At 36.3% G+C, this 17,564-nt stretch overlaps 1 protein-coding gene across 2 annotated transcripts in view; it reads right to left on the reverse strand.

The window, feature by feature from the left end:
- Window positions 1–636: 636 nt before the first annotated feature.
- Window positions 637–17,564, reverse strand: part of LOC127409930 (cytoplasmic dynein 1 light intermediate chain 2-like) — a 34,266-nt gene continuing 17,338 nt past the window's right edge. Inside the window, exons 6-13 of one of the 2 annotated variants that reach the window (XM_051644930.1) lie at window positions 14,339–14,432; window positions 14,117–14,252; window positions 13,841–13,952; window positions 13,671–13,730; window positions 8,269–8,310; window positions 7,885–8,002; window positions 4,715–4,843; window positions 637–3,911 (exon numbers count right to left, since the gene is read on the reverse strand). In XM_051644930.1, the coding sequence (XP_051500890.1) occupies window positions 3,895–3,911; window positions 4,715–4,843; window positions 7,885–8,002; window positions 8,269–8,310; window positions 13,671–13,730; window positions 13,841–13,952; window positions 14,117–14,252; window positions 14,339–14,432 (708 nt within the window). In that variant the 3' untranslated portion in view covers window positions 637–3,894. Of the gene's footprint in view, window positions 3,917–4,714; window positions 4,844–7,884; window positions 8,003–8,268; window positions 8,311–13,670; window positions 13,731–13,840; window positions 13,953–14,116; window positions 14,253–14,338; window positions 14,433–17,564 lie in introns of both variants that reach the window. The other variant, XM_051644923.1, reaches the window with a different exon arrangement.

Below are 17,564 nucleotides of genomic sequence, written 5' to 3' on the forward strand. Positions count from 1 at the left end.
CAGAACTTTGAAGCTCCAAAAATCCCATTAAGGCAGCATAAAAGTAATCCATAAGACTCCAGTGGATAAATCTATCTTCTGAAGTGATGCAATCCCTTTGGGTAAGAAACAGATCAATTTTTGTCTTTTTTTTTTTTTTTTTTTTTACAATAAATCTCCACTTTCACTTCCACATTCTCAAAGTGAAAGTTGAGATTTTTTTTGTATAAAAAAAATATAATAATAATAATAATAATAAAAAGACTGACATATTGATTTGTTTCTCACCCACACATATTAAATCACCTCTAAAGTCATAGATATGGATTGCTTTTATGCTGTCTTTGTGATTTTTGGAGCTTTAAATTTCTGGTCATTATTCACTTGCATTTTATGGACCTACAGAGCTGAAATATTCTTCTAAAAATCTTTGTGTTCTGGGATGGCATGAGGGTGAGTAAATGAGAGAATTTTCATTTTTGGATGAACTATCCCTTTAATCACTGTCATTTCTTAAATCATGTTTCAAATGATCAGTCCCAATAAATAAAAACGTAATAAAAATTTTCTCCGATAATTCAATGCTGTAATATTTTCTGTGCATCTTCAAAAATGAACTGGAACATCAGGCTAAAAAATTACAAGCGGTAACTGTAGTCTGGATTTGTATTTTTATTGAAGCAAAGACTGAAAAAAGACATTTCCTTATCTTTGTTTGCATTAAACGCAAGATTCCACATGGCTGCATACTGCATCAGGTTAAAGCCGTACAATCAAGACTTTTTGTATAGCATAATAATAACAGTCCTTTGTGTGAATAGAAATTTCTTCAATTCCTGTATAGAAAATTGTGGAAGCCAGAGCTTTTTCTCAACAATTCCTTACAGCGGTAAGTGCATTTTATAAGGATTATACAGCACAGAGCGGTCAACTTCCATCTTAGTCTGAATGAAATACAAACAAAATGTGCTTATTATATAACTGCAATCATCCTCAATTGAGGGAAAAAAAGTGTTTGAAGCTGAAGTCAAGAAAATGTGTTTCTTTTGGTGGCCACCTTTTATCTGTTGTGTAGTCTCCTTTGGGAAAACAGATGTATACTTCTGCATTCGGAAGATTTTTTTCCAAGTACTTCAGGCATCACAGGTGCAGCTTGTTCTTTTTTTAATTTCTTAGTCCATTAATTTTTTTGTGTACATTTGCATCAAGCTACTATTAAAATCAGTAACCGTCAAATTTGTGGAAAATGTTGAAATAGGTAATGATGTCTCGAGTGAACAAAAGTTTTTTCACTTTCAGTAAAAGTTGAAACGTCATGAGATGTTTTGCCCCAAACTGAGTCTCTTGGGAGAAAACAAAGGGCTATGTTCACAGGAATGTGTCAGTGAGATTTTAGTCACACAGCAAGTTCAGAGAAAGCAATTAAATACTTGCGCATTTAAGGTTATACTAAGCCATTTTGAAAGCAGGCAAGAATGTTAGGCTATATGTGATCAAAGGCTTCAGGACATGAGATTCTTACAAAATCTGAATAGATGGAAAAACCTTAACCACTAAAACAAGAGGTATGTAGTGCAGACTTAATGTTGTACTTGAAGATCAGCAAATGCTGTATCGCTGCCCATCATAAATGGAAACTGTTACATAATATTATGTAAAAATGAGTAAATTTTATTTCATTCGAGTTCCTTATCTCTGATTTGGTATGAGTTTTTGCTTTTCATATTTCAAACACAATTTCATGCAAAACAATAGTAAACTCTACACATTTTGTGGTCTATTCCCTTGAAGAGCTTAAAAAGGACAAAGACTTAAAACTCTAGTAGAATATTCTGACATAGAACACAGACCACCACAGTAAGCAGAAGATCCGTTTTGGAATGACGGCTTCTCCAGGCTCAGCCAAGAGCGGCCACCTGGGAGGAATTTAGGGCAGCATGACAGACATAACATGTGGTTTCTACATCTTTGGTTCAAGATTCCAATACTCTGCGTTTTCCTTTTCCATCTGAAAATGTAATGATCAATTAAAAGCCACTTGAGCTGCTCCGTTTACCATTTCTCCATACAAGGTTTTTAACATCAAGGTTAAAGACGTTAAGAAATCAAAACCATTACATCATTGTCAGGTTCAGAATCTCACAAACCAATACATTTCATGTTCTGTCACAAAAAAACGCAAACAAACAATTTGCTTGAAACAAGAAATTCTATATGATACAGTATCATTAGTGAAAGAAAATGTTGAGAAATGTCAGGCTATTTTAAGCTCACTGTGATGACAAACGAGGCTATTGTATGGACTCCTACCCTGAGCGAAGAGACAGAGTGACGACAGTGAACGCTACACTGAAGGCAAAGTCATCACTGCCAGTGGGCACTGAGGCAGGGCACACAAAACAAACATGCGGCAGAAGTCATCTATAGGGGCATCTATACAGAAACCAGGAATGTTTTACATGAATAGCTATATAGTCCTAGTTATAAAAAACTGCGAACAAACAAAACCGAGAGAAGAATTGACTAAAATTATTCAGAATGACATACAGTCTGTCAATTGACCAAATGAGAACGATGCTAGTGGTTTAGGCCACAATTCTAATCTGGGAGGTGGGACGTAACGTCCCACAAAGATGCTAAACACGTTTTATGTGGAAATTTTGAACATTCCCAAAAAGTAAGGCAAGCTCCCTAAGACAGCAAAATAAAAATTTAGGCCACTGATTAAAGCAAAATAAGTAGTTTTAGCAAAAAGCAATGACCACAGACCACATACATAAAAAAACAAAAACAAATAAATTATATGAATCTCGAAAAAAAAAAAAGAAGAAGAAATAACTATCGACCGTTGATGCTACAGTGCAATTCCTCTTTTGGAGACAAGCACCTCCGCTATGACACAAACAGTATATTGTGCTAGGCACTTGGGAGTTATACTAGGGAAGATGGCCAAAAGAAAATGCTCAGCCAATTACTCATCAATGCTTGTTTCATCTGAAATAGTTTTTCATACATTGTTAAAAGAATTCAAATTTTATACAAAATCAAATTAAAGCTCATATAGCGCATATTTACATAATTCAAAGAGGCGGTGTGGCAAGATCTGCCATTCTTGTATGCTGAAGGCCAATAGGTATTTCGCCATTAGTGTCATGACATCAGTGATGTTAACCCTGTTAAGTGAACATGCTCAACTGGTAAAAAACACAGAAATAAAAGCTTGATTTGCTTTCTTTTTTTATAAATACATCAGCATAAATGTAACTATGTTTTTACACACTATATACTTTTTGCATGAATTTCATGTTTTAAATGAATATATTTAGGCTTTTAGCAGTTGTTGAAGCTGATTGCAACATTTGAAGCCACTGCCGTCAATCAATGTAGCAGTGTTTCTGCACTTGTCAGGAGGAGGGGAATGGTAAACGTGGTTTTAAAAGGTTCCCCAAGCTTAACAAGGCCCCACACTTCAGAGGTTCAACTGCCTCCTGATGAGAGAGCTCCCATTAACTGACCTGCCATACCTCACCAAAAATTAATCACCACAAAAAAACAAGCAAACAATAAAACAAGAGGTTTGGAAATGAAAACCAAAGAAAAAAAGAAAGTAAAAAAAGCAGCCGAATCTCTTCAAATATCTACCTCTCTTTCCCCCACAATAACAGAGCCTATACATCTGATAGAATCCCAACACTTTCGGTAAACCTCAGTCTGTTTGCTGATTGACACACAAGGTGGGGGGAATTTTGGTCATGAATAGCATTTTTTTTCTCCTTTATGTTGGTACATGTGTTGATTTCCAGAGTGGACAATGCAGTTTGCCGTGCTCATGCCTCGTTCTCTGTCACTGGGGTATCATTGGCCGTTACCATAGAGTCCGGTTTACGAGTCATTCGGTCTAGTTCCGCTTGGACATCAGTCAAACCCGGCTTCTGCCCTTGGAAGAAAAAAAAGAGGAGGGAAAAAAAAAAAAAAAAAAAGAGTAATCTCCTGTAGTTTCTGTGTTGACATGTATAAATAACACAGGGCGGTTATGTGGAAACCAGCTTGATGGATGTGGGTGAGTGCCACATGCTGGTATGCTCACAAAAGCAGCATGCTGTGTGGCTGCACACATGCAAAACATATTGAAGAAAAAAAAAAAAAAAAAAAAAACTGCATGCAGTTCTCAATTTAGGGTACAAAGTAATTTAGATGCTTGACCATAACAGAAGATAAGGAGCAATGTGTTAATGTATTATATTAAGTGTCCATAACTATCATAAATGACGATGCATTGTGAAAAATGAGATGAAAAACTACAATTGGTATAACATGGACTTCACATGATCTTTGGTTTGCAAAACCAGAGAGAAAGAGAACAGTGGTGTCACTCGCACAGGCTTTTCAGCCGGTTCCTCATTGCTATTCTCTCTGGCTCTATGGGTAAAACTCCAAAAATCAGCATTGTCCAGAGGTTACAGCAGACGTCTCATGAGAAAATGTCTGGCTAACCCAAAATCAAACTAGAAATTTAAAATAATGTTTGCATAAAGAAAATAAAGCCCATTTTGAGGACAATTAAACTTGCATTCAATTAAACAATTTTCATGACCACATTTAGTAACTTTATACACATTTTATGTATTTATTTATTTAGTTTGATATTGGGGTGAAATATTAACTGGACATTTCTTGACAGTTTTTGTGAGATACATCTATTCATGGGGTTGAGGCTGGCAAAGGACAAATTTACCTGTTTTCTTGGGAGAGCCTTGCACCCCTGTTCCCGCCCCTGGTGTCCCTGGACTGTTCGGCACCCCCGTCTTTTTACTCAGGAGACTGTTGAAGAAGTTGGCCAGCACTCCCTCATTTGCTGCTGCTCCTATCAACACACACAAATAGGATATAATGACCTCAGGTGGCTGAGGAGGGAATTCAGGCAATGAGGAGATCCAACCCACTTGCATTTACACTGTGGGGTATTCAGTAAAAACTAGCGATGTCATGATATTTCAAATATTGATCGGCACGTTATATATTTTTGAGGCATCGATATATTAAAATTAGCCGACATTTAAATTAGTATGGTGTAACAGCGTTGGGATATAACATTTACAGAAGCCGGGTCGCAAGGCACAGGTATCACAACATAGAGGACAAGCTGATGCAGTGCTGCAAATGGCAGTCCAAAGTTACTAAGGTTTTTGTACTTCAAGAATGAACAAAGTGAAGTTGATGAGTTTGCAGGTTAGTGTATGAAACTGGTGTAAATGTGCAAACAATTAGAAACGGCGATGTTTTTTATGCAATTTCTCTGTATGTAGCCTTGAATAGGTCTTTCGTTCAAGCTGTCAAACCACAAAACAACATACTTGTAACTGAAAATACATTGTGTAGGCTATATGAAAGATGCATTTAAACAATATATAATCCAGTGATGGCTAGAGTAAATAATCTTTGTCCTTTGATAATGATTTGGGCCGAATTTATTGGAAAACTATGCGAGTTGCGCTCTGTGGCACTGCAGAATTTTGATGCTAAGTGTGGGCATACTTTCATAGAAAATAACTGTTACAAATTTTAGAATGCGCCATGTCATCCACCAGACGTGTCTGGAGTGCGACCCCCTTTAATTAATCCTGCCACTCACACTTCAAAGCTGTGCTAAGAAATATGTTTGAAAAGACAAAAAAATAAAATATTTTGCAATGAGCAGCCCTATTTATATCTGAAAAAATCCCAATATATATCTTCTGATTATCGATGCGTGAAAAAGGCAACAATCCCAAGCCTATGACTGTAAACACCCCCAGAAAAATTATACCCTACAGAAAGGGAAGGTTCAAGAATTAAATTAAAATTGCCTTAAAGTCATCAAATCCACTCCTGCTGGTGAAAGGCATGCTGTTCAGCTGAGCTTAATGATGGGAAAAAAAAAATTTCAGTTTGCCCACACCCACTGAAACATGCTGGAATCCATTGTTTAGGGAATTATTCCAAAAGTCCCCTCAGGAGGGCAGTGTTTTAAAGAGGTTAGAAAAACAGACTACAAGGAAGAATCAGCAAAATGAGACAAACGCATGTACGCTTTTGCTTGAATGCACCCAGCACAATCAGATAGATAGATATATATATATACACACACACACACACACACACACACACACAGTGCATCCGGAAAGTATTCACAGCGCTTCACTTTTTCCACATTTTGTTATGTTACAGCCTTATTCCAAAATGGATTAAATTCATTATTTTCCTCAAAATTCTACAAACAATACCCCATAATGAAAACGTGAAAGAAGTTTGTTTGAAATCTTTGCAAATTTATAAAAAAATAAAAATAAAAATAATAATAATAAATATATAAATAAATAAAAATCACACGTACATAAGTATTCACAGCCTTTTCTCAATACTTTGTTGAAGCATCTTTGGCCCCAATAACAGCCTCAAGTCTTTTTGAGTATGATGCTACAAGCTTGGCACACCTATTTTTGGGCAGTTTCTCCCATTCTTCTTTGCAGGACCTCTCAAGCTCCATCAGGTTGGATGGGGAGCGTCGGTGTACAGCCATTTTCAGATCTCTCCAGAGATGTTCAATCGGGTTCAAGTCTGGGCTCTGGCTGGGCCACTCAAGGACATTCACAGAGTTGTCCCGTAGCCACTCCTTTGTTATCTTGGCTGTGTGCTTAGGGTCGTTGTCCTGTTGGAAGATGAACCTTCGCCCCAGTCTGAGGTCCAGAGTGCTCTGGAGCAGGTTTTCATCAAGGATGTCTCTGTACATTGCTGCATTCATCTTTCCCTCGATCCTGACTAGTCTCCCAGTCCCTGCCGCTTAAAAACATCCCCACAACATGATGCTGCCACCACCATGCTTCACTGTAGGGATGGTATTGGCCAGGTGATGAGCGGTGCCTGGTTTCTCCAGACATGACGCTTGCTATTCAGGCCAAAGAGTTCAATCTTTGTTTCTCATGGTCTGAGAGTCCTTCAGGTACCTTTTGGCAAACACCAGGCGGGCTGTCATGTGCCTTTTACTGAGGAGTGGCTTCTGTCTGGCCACTCTACCATACAGGCCTGATTGGTGGAGTGCTGCAGAGATGGTTGTTCTTCTGGAAGGTTCTCCTCTCTCCACAGAGAAATGCTGGAGCTCTGTCAGAGTGACCATCGGGTTCTTGGTCACCTCCCTGACTAAGGCCCTTCTCCCCCGATCGCTCAGTTTGGCCAGGCGGCCAGCTCTAGGAAGAGTCCTGGTGGTTCCAAACTTCTTCCATTTACGGATGATGGAGGCCACTGTGCTCATTGGGACCTTCAACGCTGCAGAAATGTTTCTGTACCCTTCCCCAGATCTGTTCCTTGATACAATCCTGTCTCGGAGGTCTACAAGCAATTCCTTGGACTTCATGGCTTGGTTTGTGCTCTGAGATGCACTGTTAACTGTGGGACCTTATATAGACAGGTGTGTGCCTTTCCAAATCATGTCCAATCAACTGAATTTACCACAGGTGGACTCCAATCAAGTTGTAGAAACATCTCAAGGATGATCAGTGGAAACAGGATACACCTGAGCTCAATTTTGAGTGTCATGGCAAAGGCTGTGAATACTTCTGTACACGTGATTTTTTTTCATTTTTTATTTTTAATAAATTTACAAAGATTTCAAACAAACTTCTTTCAAGTTGTCATTATGGGGTATTGTTTGTAGAATTTTGAGGAAAATAATGAATTTAATCCATTTTGGAATAAGGCTGTAACATAACAAAATGTGGAAAAAGTGAAGCGCTGTGAATACTTTCCGGATGCACTGTATATGGGATTCATTCAACCCCGATGACTGGAGAAGAGAGAGATCACAAAGCTTTACTTATGTAGGTTCTGAGTTAAGTGGTGCGTGTAACCTTGTGAGATAAGATGTTTTACCTTTCATGTTGGGGTCTGGTTTCTTCACCGCAGTCATGGGTGAGACGCTTGCCACATTAGTGGGGCCTGTTCGGCCTGTTGGCCGTGGTGAACCAGACGTAGTTCGGGCTGGAGACTCCTACCCACAATAACCACAAAAAATGAGTGGTCAAGAAGACACAAAAGCAGTTCAAGATTTATATTTAGTAGTTTTATATTCCATTGTGTAAAAACATCACTAAAGATACATATGAAAGGCAATGCTAAAATCACAGTAACTGGATTAAAATATCTACAAGTAGCACAATGTGTATAACATCATCACACATAATTCTCAAAGAAACATAAAAGTGTAACACTTATTCACAAATGTGTGAGATGTATGGTTTCTGAAGTCACACTTACCGTTCCTCTTGTTGGTGTGGCCGGCTGCTTGGCTAACAATGACTGTAATAAGGAGAGGCTGGCATAAGAACCAAAATATATATATATCTGTAAGCAGCGGTCGATTTGTAAAAAAAATATCATGGGGGATGGTGTTGTCAAAGATTTTTTTTCTCTAATAATTATGGGTCATTGACAAATAAGGTTGTCCAAGGTGTTAAAATGAGAAATCTTTTAAAAAACACTTGTGTCATGTTCTCAGAAATGTATCTTTGTGTCCAATTTGGTTTCATACATTTCTAAAAAACCTTTATAGCATTTTCTATAAAAATATTTAAAATGTAAATTGTCATGTGGTGTAACCATCAAGTAAAATGTATAATAATACTTTCTTGGCACCTTGAATACATGAGTATAAACTTAATCATTAATTTCCAAAAGGCTTTTCAAGGTAATTTTTTTTTTTTAAATAAAAATATTGTGGATTTTTGACTCAAAAACAAAGTTTTCTCATGGTTACACCACATGACTTGAACAAAATGTGCCTTTTCATAAAAAAATATCAAAATAAATATCAGATGTTTTTTAAAACTTCACGCTCAGTCTTGAGGGTCTAAAGGTGTCCGCTCTGTTTTATGGTTTCTATGGTCAACATGAACAACAAAATATCTACCTACATGTTGGTTAAACCACAACTTTGATTTGGTGGACAAAATGAATCGTATTTTTAAAAAAAATTTCACTACTAATTTTAAGAACTAATAATAAAAGATTATTTTGCACTAGTCATGCCAACATTTTTTCCCATGAATTTCAGCTTTTAATGAGACACCACCTGATATTTTTTCACTTTTAAGCCCCAGAAAAAATACCAATATGACTTTAAACTCAGAAATTGAAAATATGCTCATTACAGAAGAGGTGTATTCAAGTAAATGGTTTGTGTGAGTTGCATTTTTATTTTATTTTTTTTAATTTTTATGTATTTTTAATTTAATAGATCTGGACTAAAATTAGCATCACTTCATCACTGACCCTTAGGACACATGGCCATAATATGCACCAGTTACCCACTGTTATTTTATTTTATGATGAATCTTGTGAAAAGAATCCACGTTATGATCATGAAAAAGGTTTTTTCTTGATCGCTCGCCCAGTGTCACAAACACGTATTTTTTTCTACTCCAATAACTGAACTAGTAAAGGAAGTTTGGGCTGTTTCTATGAAGGATGCTTAAACAGTGGAGTAGAAAATTTGTTCTACACACAAAAGTGTTTTATGAGTGAAACCCTGAAAATTAAAAATATGTACACATTGTATTTGTACACTTGTCACACATTACATTCTGTTCTCTCTTTTTTCATTTTTTTTTATTTTTTAAGAAAAACAATATTTCCTTGTAGCGTTCTCTTGGCCATTTTTGAAAATGCACGAAACTTTTGAAAACTTGCATTACCTTCAGTGGCGTAAGATTCATGTGAACACTACGAAGGACAAATCAAACTCCGACATACCTGTTTGCCACTGTTTTCAGAAAAACGGTCTTTTCACAGAGGAGAGAGAACTCACGCAGTCAGTGTTGCCAGATTGAGTGACTGAAGCGTCACCCTGGCAGAATATATCCAAACTGTACAAGTGTCAAGATTTGATTGGGGGATTTTACTTATAGAAATCTGGCAACCTCACGTCAAAATCTAATTCTGACCAGCAAATCGCCGTTATTTAAAGTCTGTTATTTATCAAATGTAGAAAATGTAATATTTTACTTTCATGATTAGTTAAGTTATACATGATACAATTAATCTAAAGGGGATGGTGGTTTTACAAGGGGGATGCTTTTTCGTATTTCTTGCAACAAGAGGGATGCCCCCCTTAACTTGAGCCCTGTCTGTAAGAGGCCGTTCACACAGGATGCATTCTTGATTTTATCAGCAATTAATAGTTCTTAAAAAAATAAAAAAAAATTATTGTTTTACAAGTAAACATGTATCAGATGTATCAGATGTCATTGCTTTCATTCAGCACCATGTTATAACAACATATCAAGTTAAAAGTAGTTGAGCTCTAAATAAATGGGTCAAGAGACCACTGAATTCTGTTACTTTCTGTTGTAGCACGTCTAACTGTTTTCGAATGCAAGAACACATCCTGTATGAATGGCTACTAACACCTTCATAAGAAGCCATTTCATTATTTTCTTTCAAATTATATATCAATTGTTTCTTCATAAAAAATATTTTCATAAGTGACACCAGGATTACATTTTAAATGCATGCAAATTTGTATTATACACAACTAGTTATCTACCTAAGATACAGCACTTTGTACGTCATTTCACAAACCTTGATCTTCTCATTTCCAACACAAAAAACTATGTACTTGATGAAAACAAATGCAGTCGCTCTATTGCAGTAACAGTTTTGACATGCAATCTAATATTGCATTAACAATCCAAATAAAGCTTCTGAAAAACATTCCCACCCATAAACCTTTAAGAATGTATTATTCCAAATGGAGCTGTTCAGGATTTATGACAAGTAGAAACTGTGAACTAATCGTGTAAGAACTTGGTTTGCAAAGTCCATCCATAATCAATTAATTCCAAATGACCAAATATTGTATATGTAAAGTTGTTGTATAGTCCCTGTTTATCCTACTCTGGTTCAGCCAATAAACACTGTTAGCGGGCTCCTGATTGGTCAGACAGCTTAGAGATGCAAAACAGTGGCAGCTCTGGAACCATAAGGGGACGTAAACAAATTCTAATAGAGTTATTTTTACACTGCACCCTCTCGTATTTTTTTTATTGCTTATTAGGGGTGGGTGATATGACCAAAATCTTATATCACGATATTAATATTTTCACGATAACAATATATATCACGATGTAGTATTTATTTATTATCAGTGAAAATTATTTTATATATTAAAAGAATATTCCAGGTTCAATATACAAGTTAAGCTTAATCGACAACATTTGTGGCATAATGTTGATTCAGTGTTGCTGTAGAGTTTTTAAAATCTAATTTAAGACTTTAAGACCTTTTTCAAGACCTGATCAAATAAAATTAATACCGTATCCCTATACACCAAAACAAACCCAAACAATCTCAAAATAAATAATGTATGAAAGACTCTTACTTAAACAGGCAGGGGCACACATTCATCGTGGCCTTAACATTGCTTATCACCATTATATAAATAAATACAAATTAGAGGTTGACCAATATTGGATTTTGCTGATATGATAATGTGTTGAAAGTCAATTAATCTGCCAATAGTTTTTAAAATTGGTAGCCTATATTAAATGTTCTTAGTCTCCCTGTGATTGGGAGGGCCAGACAGAGGCTACAAGAGTCCAAATTGAATTCAATTCCAGATGCAGTTTTTAACCAGAGGAAAAAAGAAAAATAAATACATAAATAAAATCAAATTTTCTTTTTCTTTTTTTTTTTTGAGGGTTTAAATGCAGAAATGTAAAGCTTATAATTTTATAAAAGCACTAACATTAATTATTTTGTTAAAACCCTATAATTTTTTAGCTGTAAGGTTGTTTAAATCATTACTTCTACGGACGTTTTATGGTTTTAGGGTTTATGGCATTACGTCGTCATGGCAACAAAGTTGTAAAACTGGATTTATCTTTATGCAGAAAATGTTAGTAGGTGATTTTATCACACTAAAATCATGTTAACTCATTTGTCATATTGTTTACGTCTAGTGGCTATAATTTTGGAATAGTATTTTAATGTTTACGAATTGGCCCCATTCACTTCCATTGTAAGTGTCTCACTAGAACCCTGATTTTTGCTTTCTTTTTTAAGAAAAAGGAGGGGCAAGTCAAAATGTATTTTAGTGGTAATCAATATTAATGCTACAAATGCTGTCAAATGAGCTAAACTTGTATTGAACCCAGAATATTCCTTTAAATAACCATGTTTTAAATCAGCTTTACCATAATGCTACATTTTACATTATGCCACATTTCTTTCTGATATGTTGTTGATCAATATTATTGTTATCATTATTATTATTGTAAACTCAAAGAAACTCAACATCTTCTCATAGCAATGTAACAAAGAAAATAATACACAAGTAATTAAAAATATATCCAACGAAAATGCGACACTCACGTGAAACACGGATGCGCGTGTCAAATGAAAAGCATATTTAGTGCTTATGAAGTGGCGAAAGCAAAATTAATGTCAATGAATTTGATTAATTTTATTGAAATTTTCAATACCAGAAAAACACCCAGTCCATGTCTCTTTAATTCTCTCAGTCTCACGTAATGCCCTACCCATTGATAGATACGCACACGCCGCACACATGGATATTTACATAAAGCAAAATCTCTATCGATTGACACTTTATATTGTCAACAGGAGATATATATATATATACACACACACACACACACACACACACTACCAGTCAAAAGTTTTGAAACACTTACTCATTCTTTATTATATTTTTTTTTTTTTACATTTTATAATAATAGTAAAGTCATCAAAACTATGGAATAACATCAATGGAACTATGGGAATTATGCTGTGACTAAACAAAATCCAAAATAAATCAAAACTGTGTTATATTTTAGCATCTTCAAAGTAGTCACCCTTTGCCTAGAATTTGCAGACATGTACTCTTGACATTTTCTCAACCAACTTCTTGAGGGGTCACCCTGGGATGCTTTTTAAACAGTATTGAAGGAGTTCCCATCTATGTTGGGCACTTATTGGCTTTTATTTATTATTTGGTCCAAGTCATCAATTTAAAAAACATTTTTTATTTTATTTTTTTTTATAAAATTTTAGTTTTATAATGAAATAAATATGTTGGCACAATTATATTTTTGTCTACAAAACTAATTTCAAACATTTAAGCATACACCTTCAGATTAAAAGATTTTTAAGATCATGAGAAACATTTCAGTCAAGTGTATGTATGTATGTATGTATGTGTAATATATATATATATATATATATATATATATATATATATATATATATATTCATATTCATATAGGCCAGCTCTATTGCTTCTTCATGTTCAGTAGGGGTGTAGACCAAATTAGCATACGTAATACAATGAGGTGATGATCTGCACACAGATGATACTTTATCATGTTATTACATGTTTTCCCCAAACATATGTAATAAAGTGAGTATTATCTGTGTGCGGATTATCACCTCATTGGGACATAAACAAGTCTAATGTTTTTCATTGCCTCTAGTCAATCTAATGAGGGACAGTGGGGGAGCACTGTGGGGTTGCATGTCTACATCAGAGAAAAGATGACATGATGGCTGGAGGTACGTCAGCATTGAACGAGGAAAACCTGATTTTACATATGCAGCTAAGGTATCTGAAACTGTGTGCTAGTATGTGTGAAATATGTTATCTTGCCATCCACACCTACCTGCTGCTTCATGAGGAAGACCTGCTCATCCTCGGCACTGATTTCCTTGTCATGGACCAACTTCAGAGAGAAAAATAAAAATTGAAGATAAAAAAAAACAAGCGGATTAAGATAAAATTCCCATTCTTACTGTAGGTCCAGTCACACCATCTTCAGAAATTTCTTCTCACCTTGCGTACTGGAGGTTTCGTTATGTAGTCCTCAAAGGGATCTTCAGGTCTAACCGTTGTAAAGTTTTCATGCAAGATGGCAATTTTCTTGTCGTTATCCCATCCAGATGGACTACAAAGAGGTATAAAAATGTTTCAAAAGAGGCAACAAACAGATTTTTCAGTATTCATCTAAAGAGAATAATGGCAAATATAAATTGACTTGAATATTACAGCATGAAAAGAATATAAACAACACTTTTTAAATGAAATGTAGGGGAATTTTGTAGATCTCACATGAAGACAGCATCTTTCTCCACCACTAAGGCCGGTGTGGTGAAGTGGAAGTCATATATTTTGTGCACAATGTATTTGTAGAGAAGGTCCAGGTTTTTTTCCTCTTTGACAGACGTGTAAATCAAGCCGGCTCCATCTGTGCGATATGATTAAGGAAGAGTACAGCATCGCGGAGAGTAACATTACAACACCACCAATATTTGCTGGAGATCAGTAGGATACATTTTAGGCAGAACCGCCGGATGTGCAACTGAATGAAGTCAAAATGCTCCTCTTTGTAGTCATGCTCCTTCTCCAATATACTGACAGCATCACACTGAAAGACAAAAGACAATCAGGGAATACATTTTTTTTTTCCCAATGAATTTCAGAAAATGTAGAGGACTTTTATACCGCTTCATTTTTGAAACTCAGCATCCCCAGTCCCCATTAGAAGTTGACGATATTAGATTCTGCCATTACCGATAACTATGGTGGTGGAAAAGGCTGATAACCAATTTATTAGTCAAGTGTCTCTCAATCCTTTCCTGGAGTAAAACTAACACTACACATTTTGGATGTCTCCCTTATTTGATAATTCAGATCATGGAGCACTCTACTAATTACAAGTGCATCTCAATAAATTAGAATGTCGTGGAAAAGTTCATTTATTTCAGTAACTCAGCTCAAATTGTGAAACTCGTGTATTAAATAAATTCAGTGCACACAGACTGAAGTAGTTTAAGTCTTTGGTTATTTTAATTGTGATGATTTTGGCTCACATTTAACAAAAACCCACCAATTCACTATCTCAGAAAATTAGAATATGGTGACATGCCAATCAGCTAATCAACTCAAAACACCTGCAAAGGTTTCCTGAGCCTTCAAAATGGTCTCTCAGTTTGGTTCACTAGGCTACACAATCATGGGGAAGACTGCTGATCTGACAGTTGTCCAGAAGACAATCATTGACACCCTTCACAAGGAGGGTAAGCCACAAACATTCATTGCCAAAGAAGCTGGCTGTTCACAGAGTGCTGTATCCAAGCATGTTAACAGAAAGTTGAGTGGAAGGAAAAAGTGTTGAAGAAAAAGATGCACAACCAACCGAGAGAACCGCAGCCTTATGATTGTCCAGCAAAATCGATTCAAGAATTTGGGTGAACTTCACAAGCAATGGACTGAGGCTGGGGTAAAGGCATCAAGAGCCACCACACACAGACGTGTCAAGGAATTTGGCTACAGTTGTCGTATTCCTCTTGTTAAGCCACTCCTGAACCACAGACAACGTCAGAGGTATCTTACCTGGGCTAAGGAGAAGAAGAACTGGACTGTTGCCAGTGGTCCAAAGTCCTCTTTTCAGATGAGAGCAAGTTTTGTATTTCATTTGGAAACCAAGGTCCTAGAATCTGAAGGAAGGGTGGAGAAGCTCATAGCCCAAGTTGCTTGAAGTCCAGTGTTAAGTTTCCACAGTCTGTGATGATTTGAGGTGCAATGTCATCTGCTGGTGTTGGTCCATTGTGTTTTTTGAAAAGCAAAGTCACTGCACCCGTTTACCAAGAAATTTTGGAGCACTTCATGCTTCCTTCTGCTGACCAGCTTTTTAAAGATGCTGATTTCATTTTCCAGCAGGATTTGGCACCTGCCCACACTGCCAAAAGCACCAAAAGTTGGTTAAATGACCATGGTGTTGGTGTGCTTGACTGGCCAGCAAACTCACCAGACCTGAACCCCATAGAGAATCTATGGGGTATTGTCAAGAGGAGAATGAGAAACAAGAGACCAAAAAATGCAGGTGAGCTGAAGGCCACTGTCAAAGAAACCTGGGCTTCCATACCACCACAGCAGTGCCACAAACTGATCACCTCCATGCCACGCCGAATTGAGGCAGTAATTAAAGCAAAAGAAGCCCCTACCAAGTATTGAGTACATATACAGTAAATGAACGTACTTTCCAGAAGGCCAACAATTCACTAAAAATTGAATTGGTGGGTTTTTGTTAAATGTGAGCCAAAATCATCACAATTAAAAGAACCAAAGACTTAAACTACTTCAGTCTGTGTGCACTGAATTTATTTAATACACGAGTTTCACAATTTGAGTTGAATTACTGAAATAAATGAACTTTTCCACGACATTCTAATTTATTGAGATGCACCTGTAGTTAATCAGTAGAATCAGGTGTGTTAGATAAAGGAGACATGCAAAATGTGTAGTGTTAGTGGTACTCCAGGAAAGGATTGAGAAACACTGTATTAGTCGATAGTAAAAATACGTTCCTTACTATGACGGGCACAGACATCGAGGCTACAAGATTCCAAAATGAATAAAATCCCAGATGTAAGTCAAGTCATTTTTATTTGTACAGAGCCTTTCACAACACACATCGTTTCAAAGCAGCTTTACAGAAAATCATGCATTAACAGAAAATGAAACTGTAATATCTATAATGTCTTAGAATCATCATTGTGTAGTTTGATTAAATATGATTGTGAATTGTGTTTAAAAATAAGTATATATTTTTATTTATATCTATATATATAATAATAAAATTAAAAAATAAATCAGGTACTCATAGTACACTTTTTGATCCTGTTGCTGACAGCACGCTGCACGAGTGTTTGTAGCCTGCTAGCCTGCTTATTCTTATTCTCATACGTTCATCATTTTATCCTGTCGTTTTACCGCGTTTTGGGTTTTCTGCTTTTGTACTGTTTCATCTGTGTGTATTTTACCTGTTGCTTCTGGCGCCTAGCTTGAGTCTGTGTGTGTAGCCTGCTAGCTTTTTTTTAGCATCGCTTATCTATCTGTTTTCAGCTTTTAATCCTTAACATATGCCATTTTTCAGCGCACATCGGGTTTTCCCCCGCATTATTCTCTTATCGCGATTAAACTGTACGCATTTTACAGTGCGCGCCTGTTTTACTGCTCTGTGTTAGAGCCGCTCTCCTCTCTAGTAATTTGGCTCATAGTCTTAATAATGATAGTATTTGACTAACTGGGGCCCAGGTCAGGAAGCAGACAAACTGGTTAATCTGAACGTCTGCTAGCTGCCTTGAGACGTCACACAGGTCACATAAACTACAACACATAGAGACTGTATCACCTAGATATCATATAGAGACTGTGTCTGTTCCACGAACTACCAAACACAAACCCCTCACTAAATAATCTTTTCAAGATAAAAATCATATAAAGGTAGGGCTACTAAACATTAGATCTCTTCCTACCAAAGCACTAATTGTAAATTAAATTATTACAGATCATAGTTTGGATGCGCTCTGTTTGACTGAAACCTGGCTTAAACCGGATGAATATATTTGTTTTAATGAATCTACTCCCTCAGGTTACTGTTATAAACATGAGCCTTGCCTGAAGGGTTGAGGAGGAGGTGTTGCTACAGTGAAGTTTTTGGTGTTACTCAGAGGACAGGATATAAGTTTAAGTCTTTTGAACTAATAATGCTTAA

Source organism: Myxocyprinus asiaticus, chromosome 2 (assembly GCF_019703515.2).
Source record: "Myxocyprinus asiaticus isolate MX2 ecotype Aquarium Trade chromosome 2, UBuf_Myxa_2, whole genome shotgun sequence".
In the NCBI taxonomy this organism is placed as follows: domain Eukaryota; kingdom Metazoa; phylum Chordata; class Actinopteri; order Cypriniformes; family Catostomidae; genus Myxocyprinus; species Myxocyprinus asiaticus.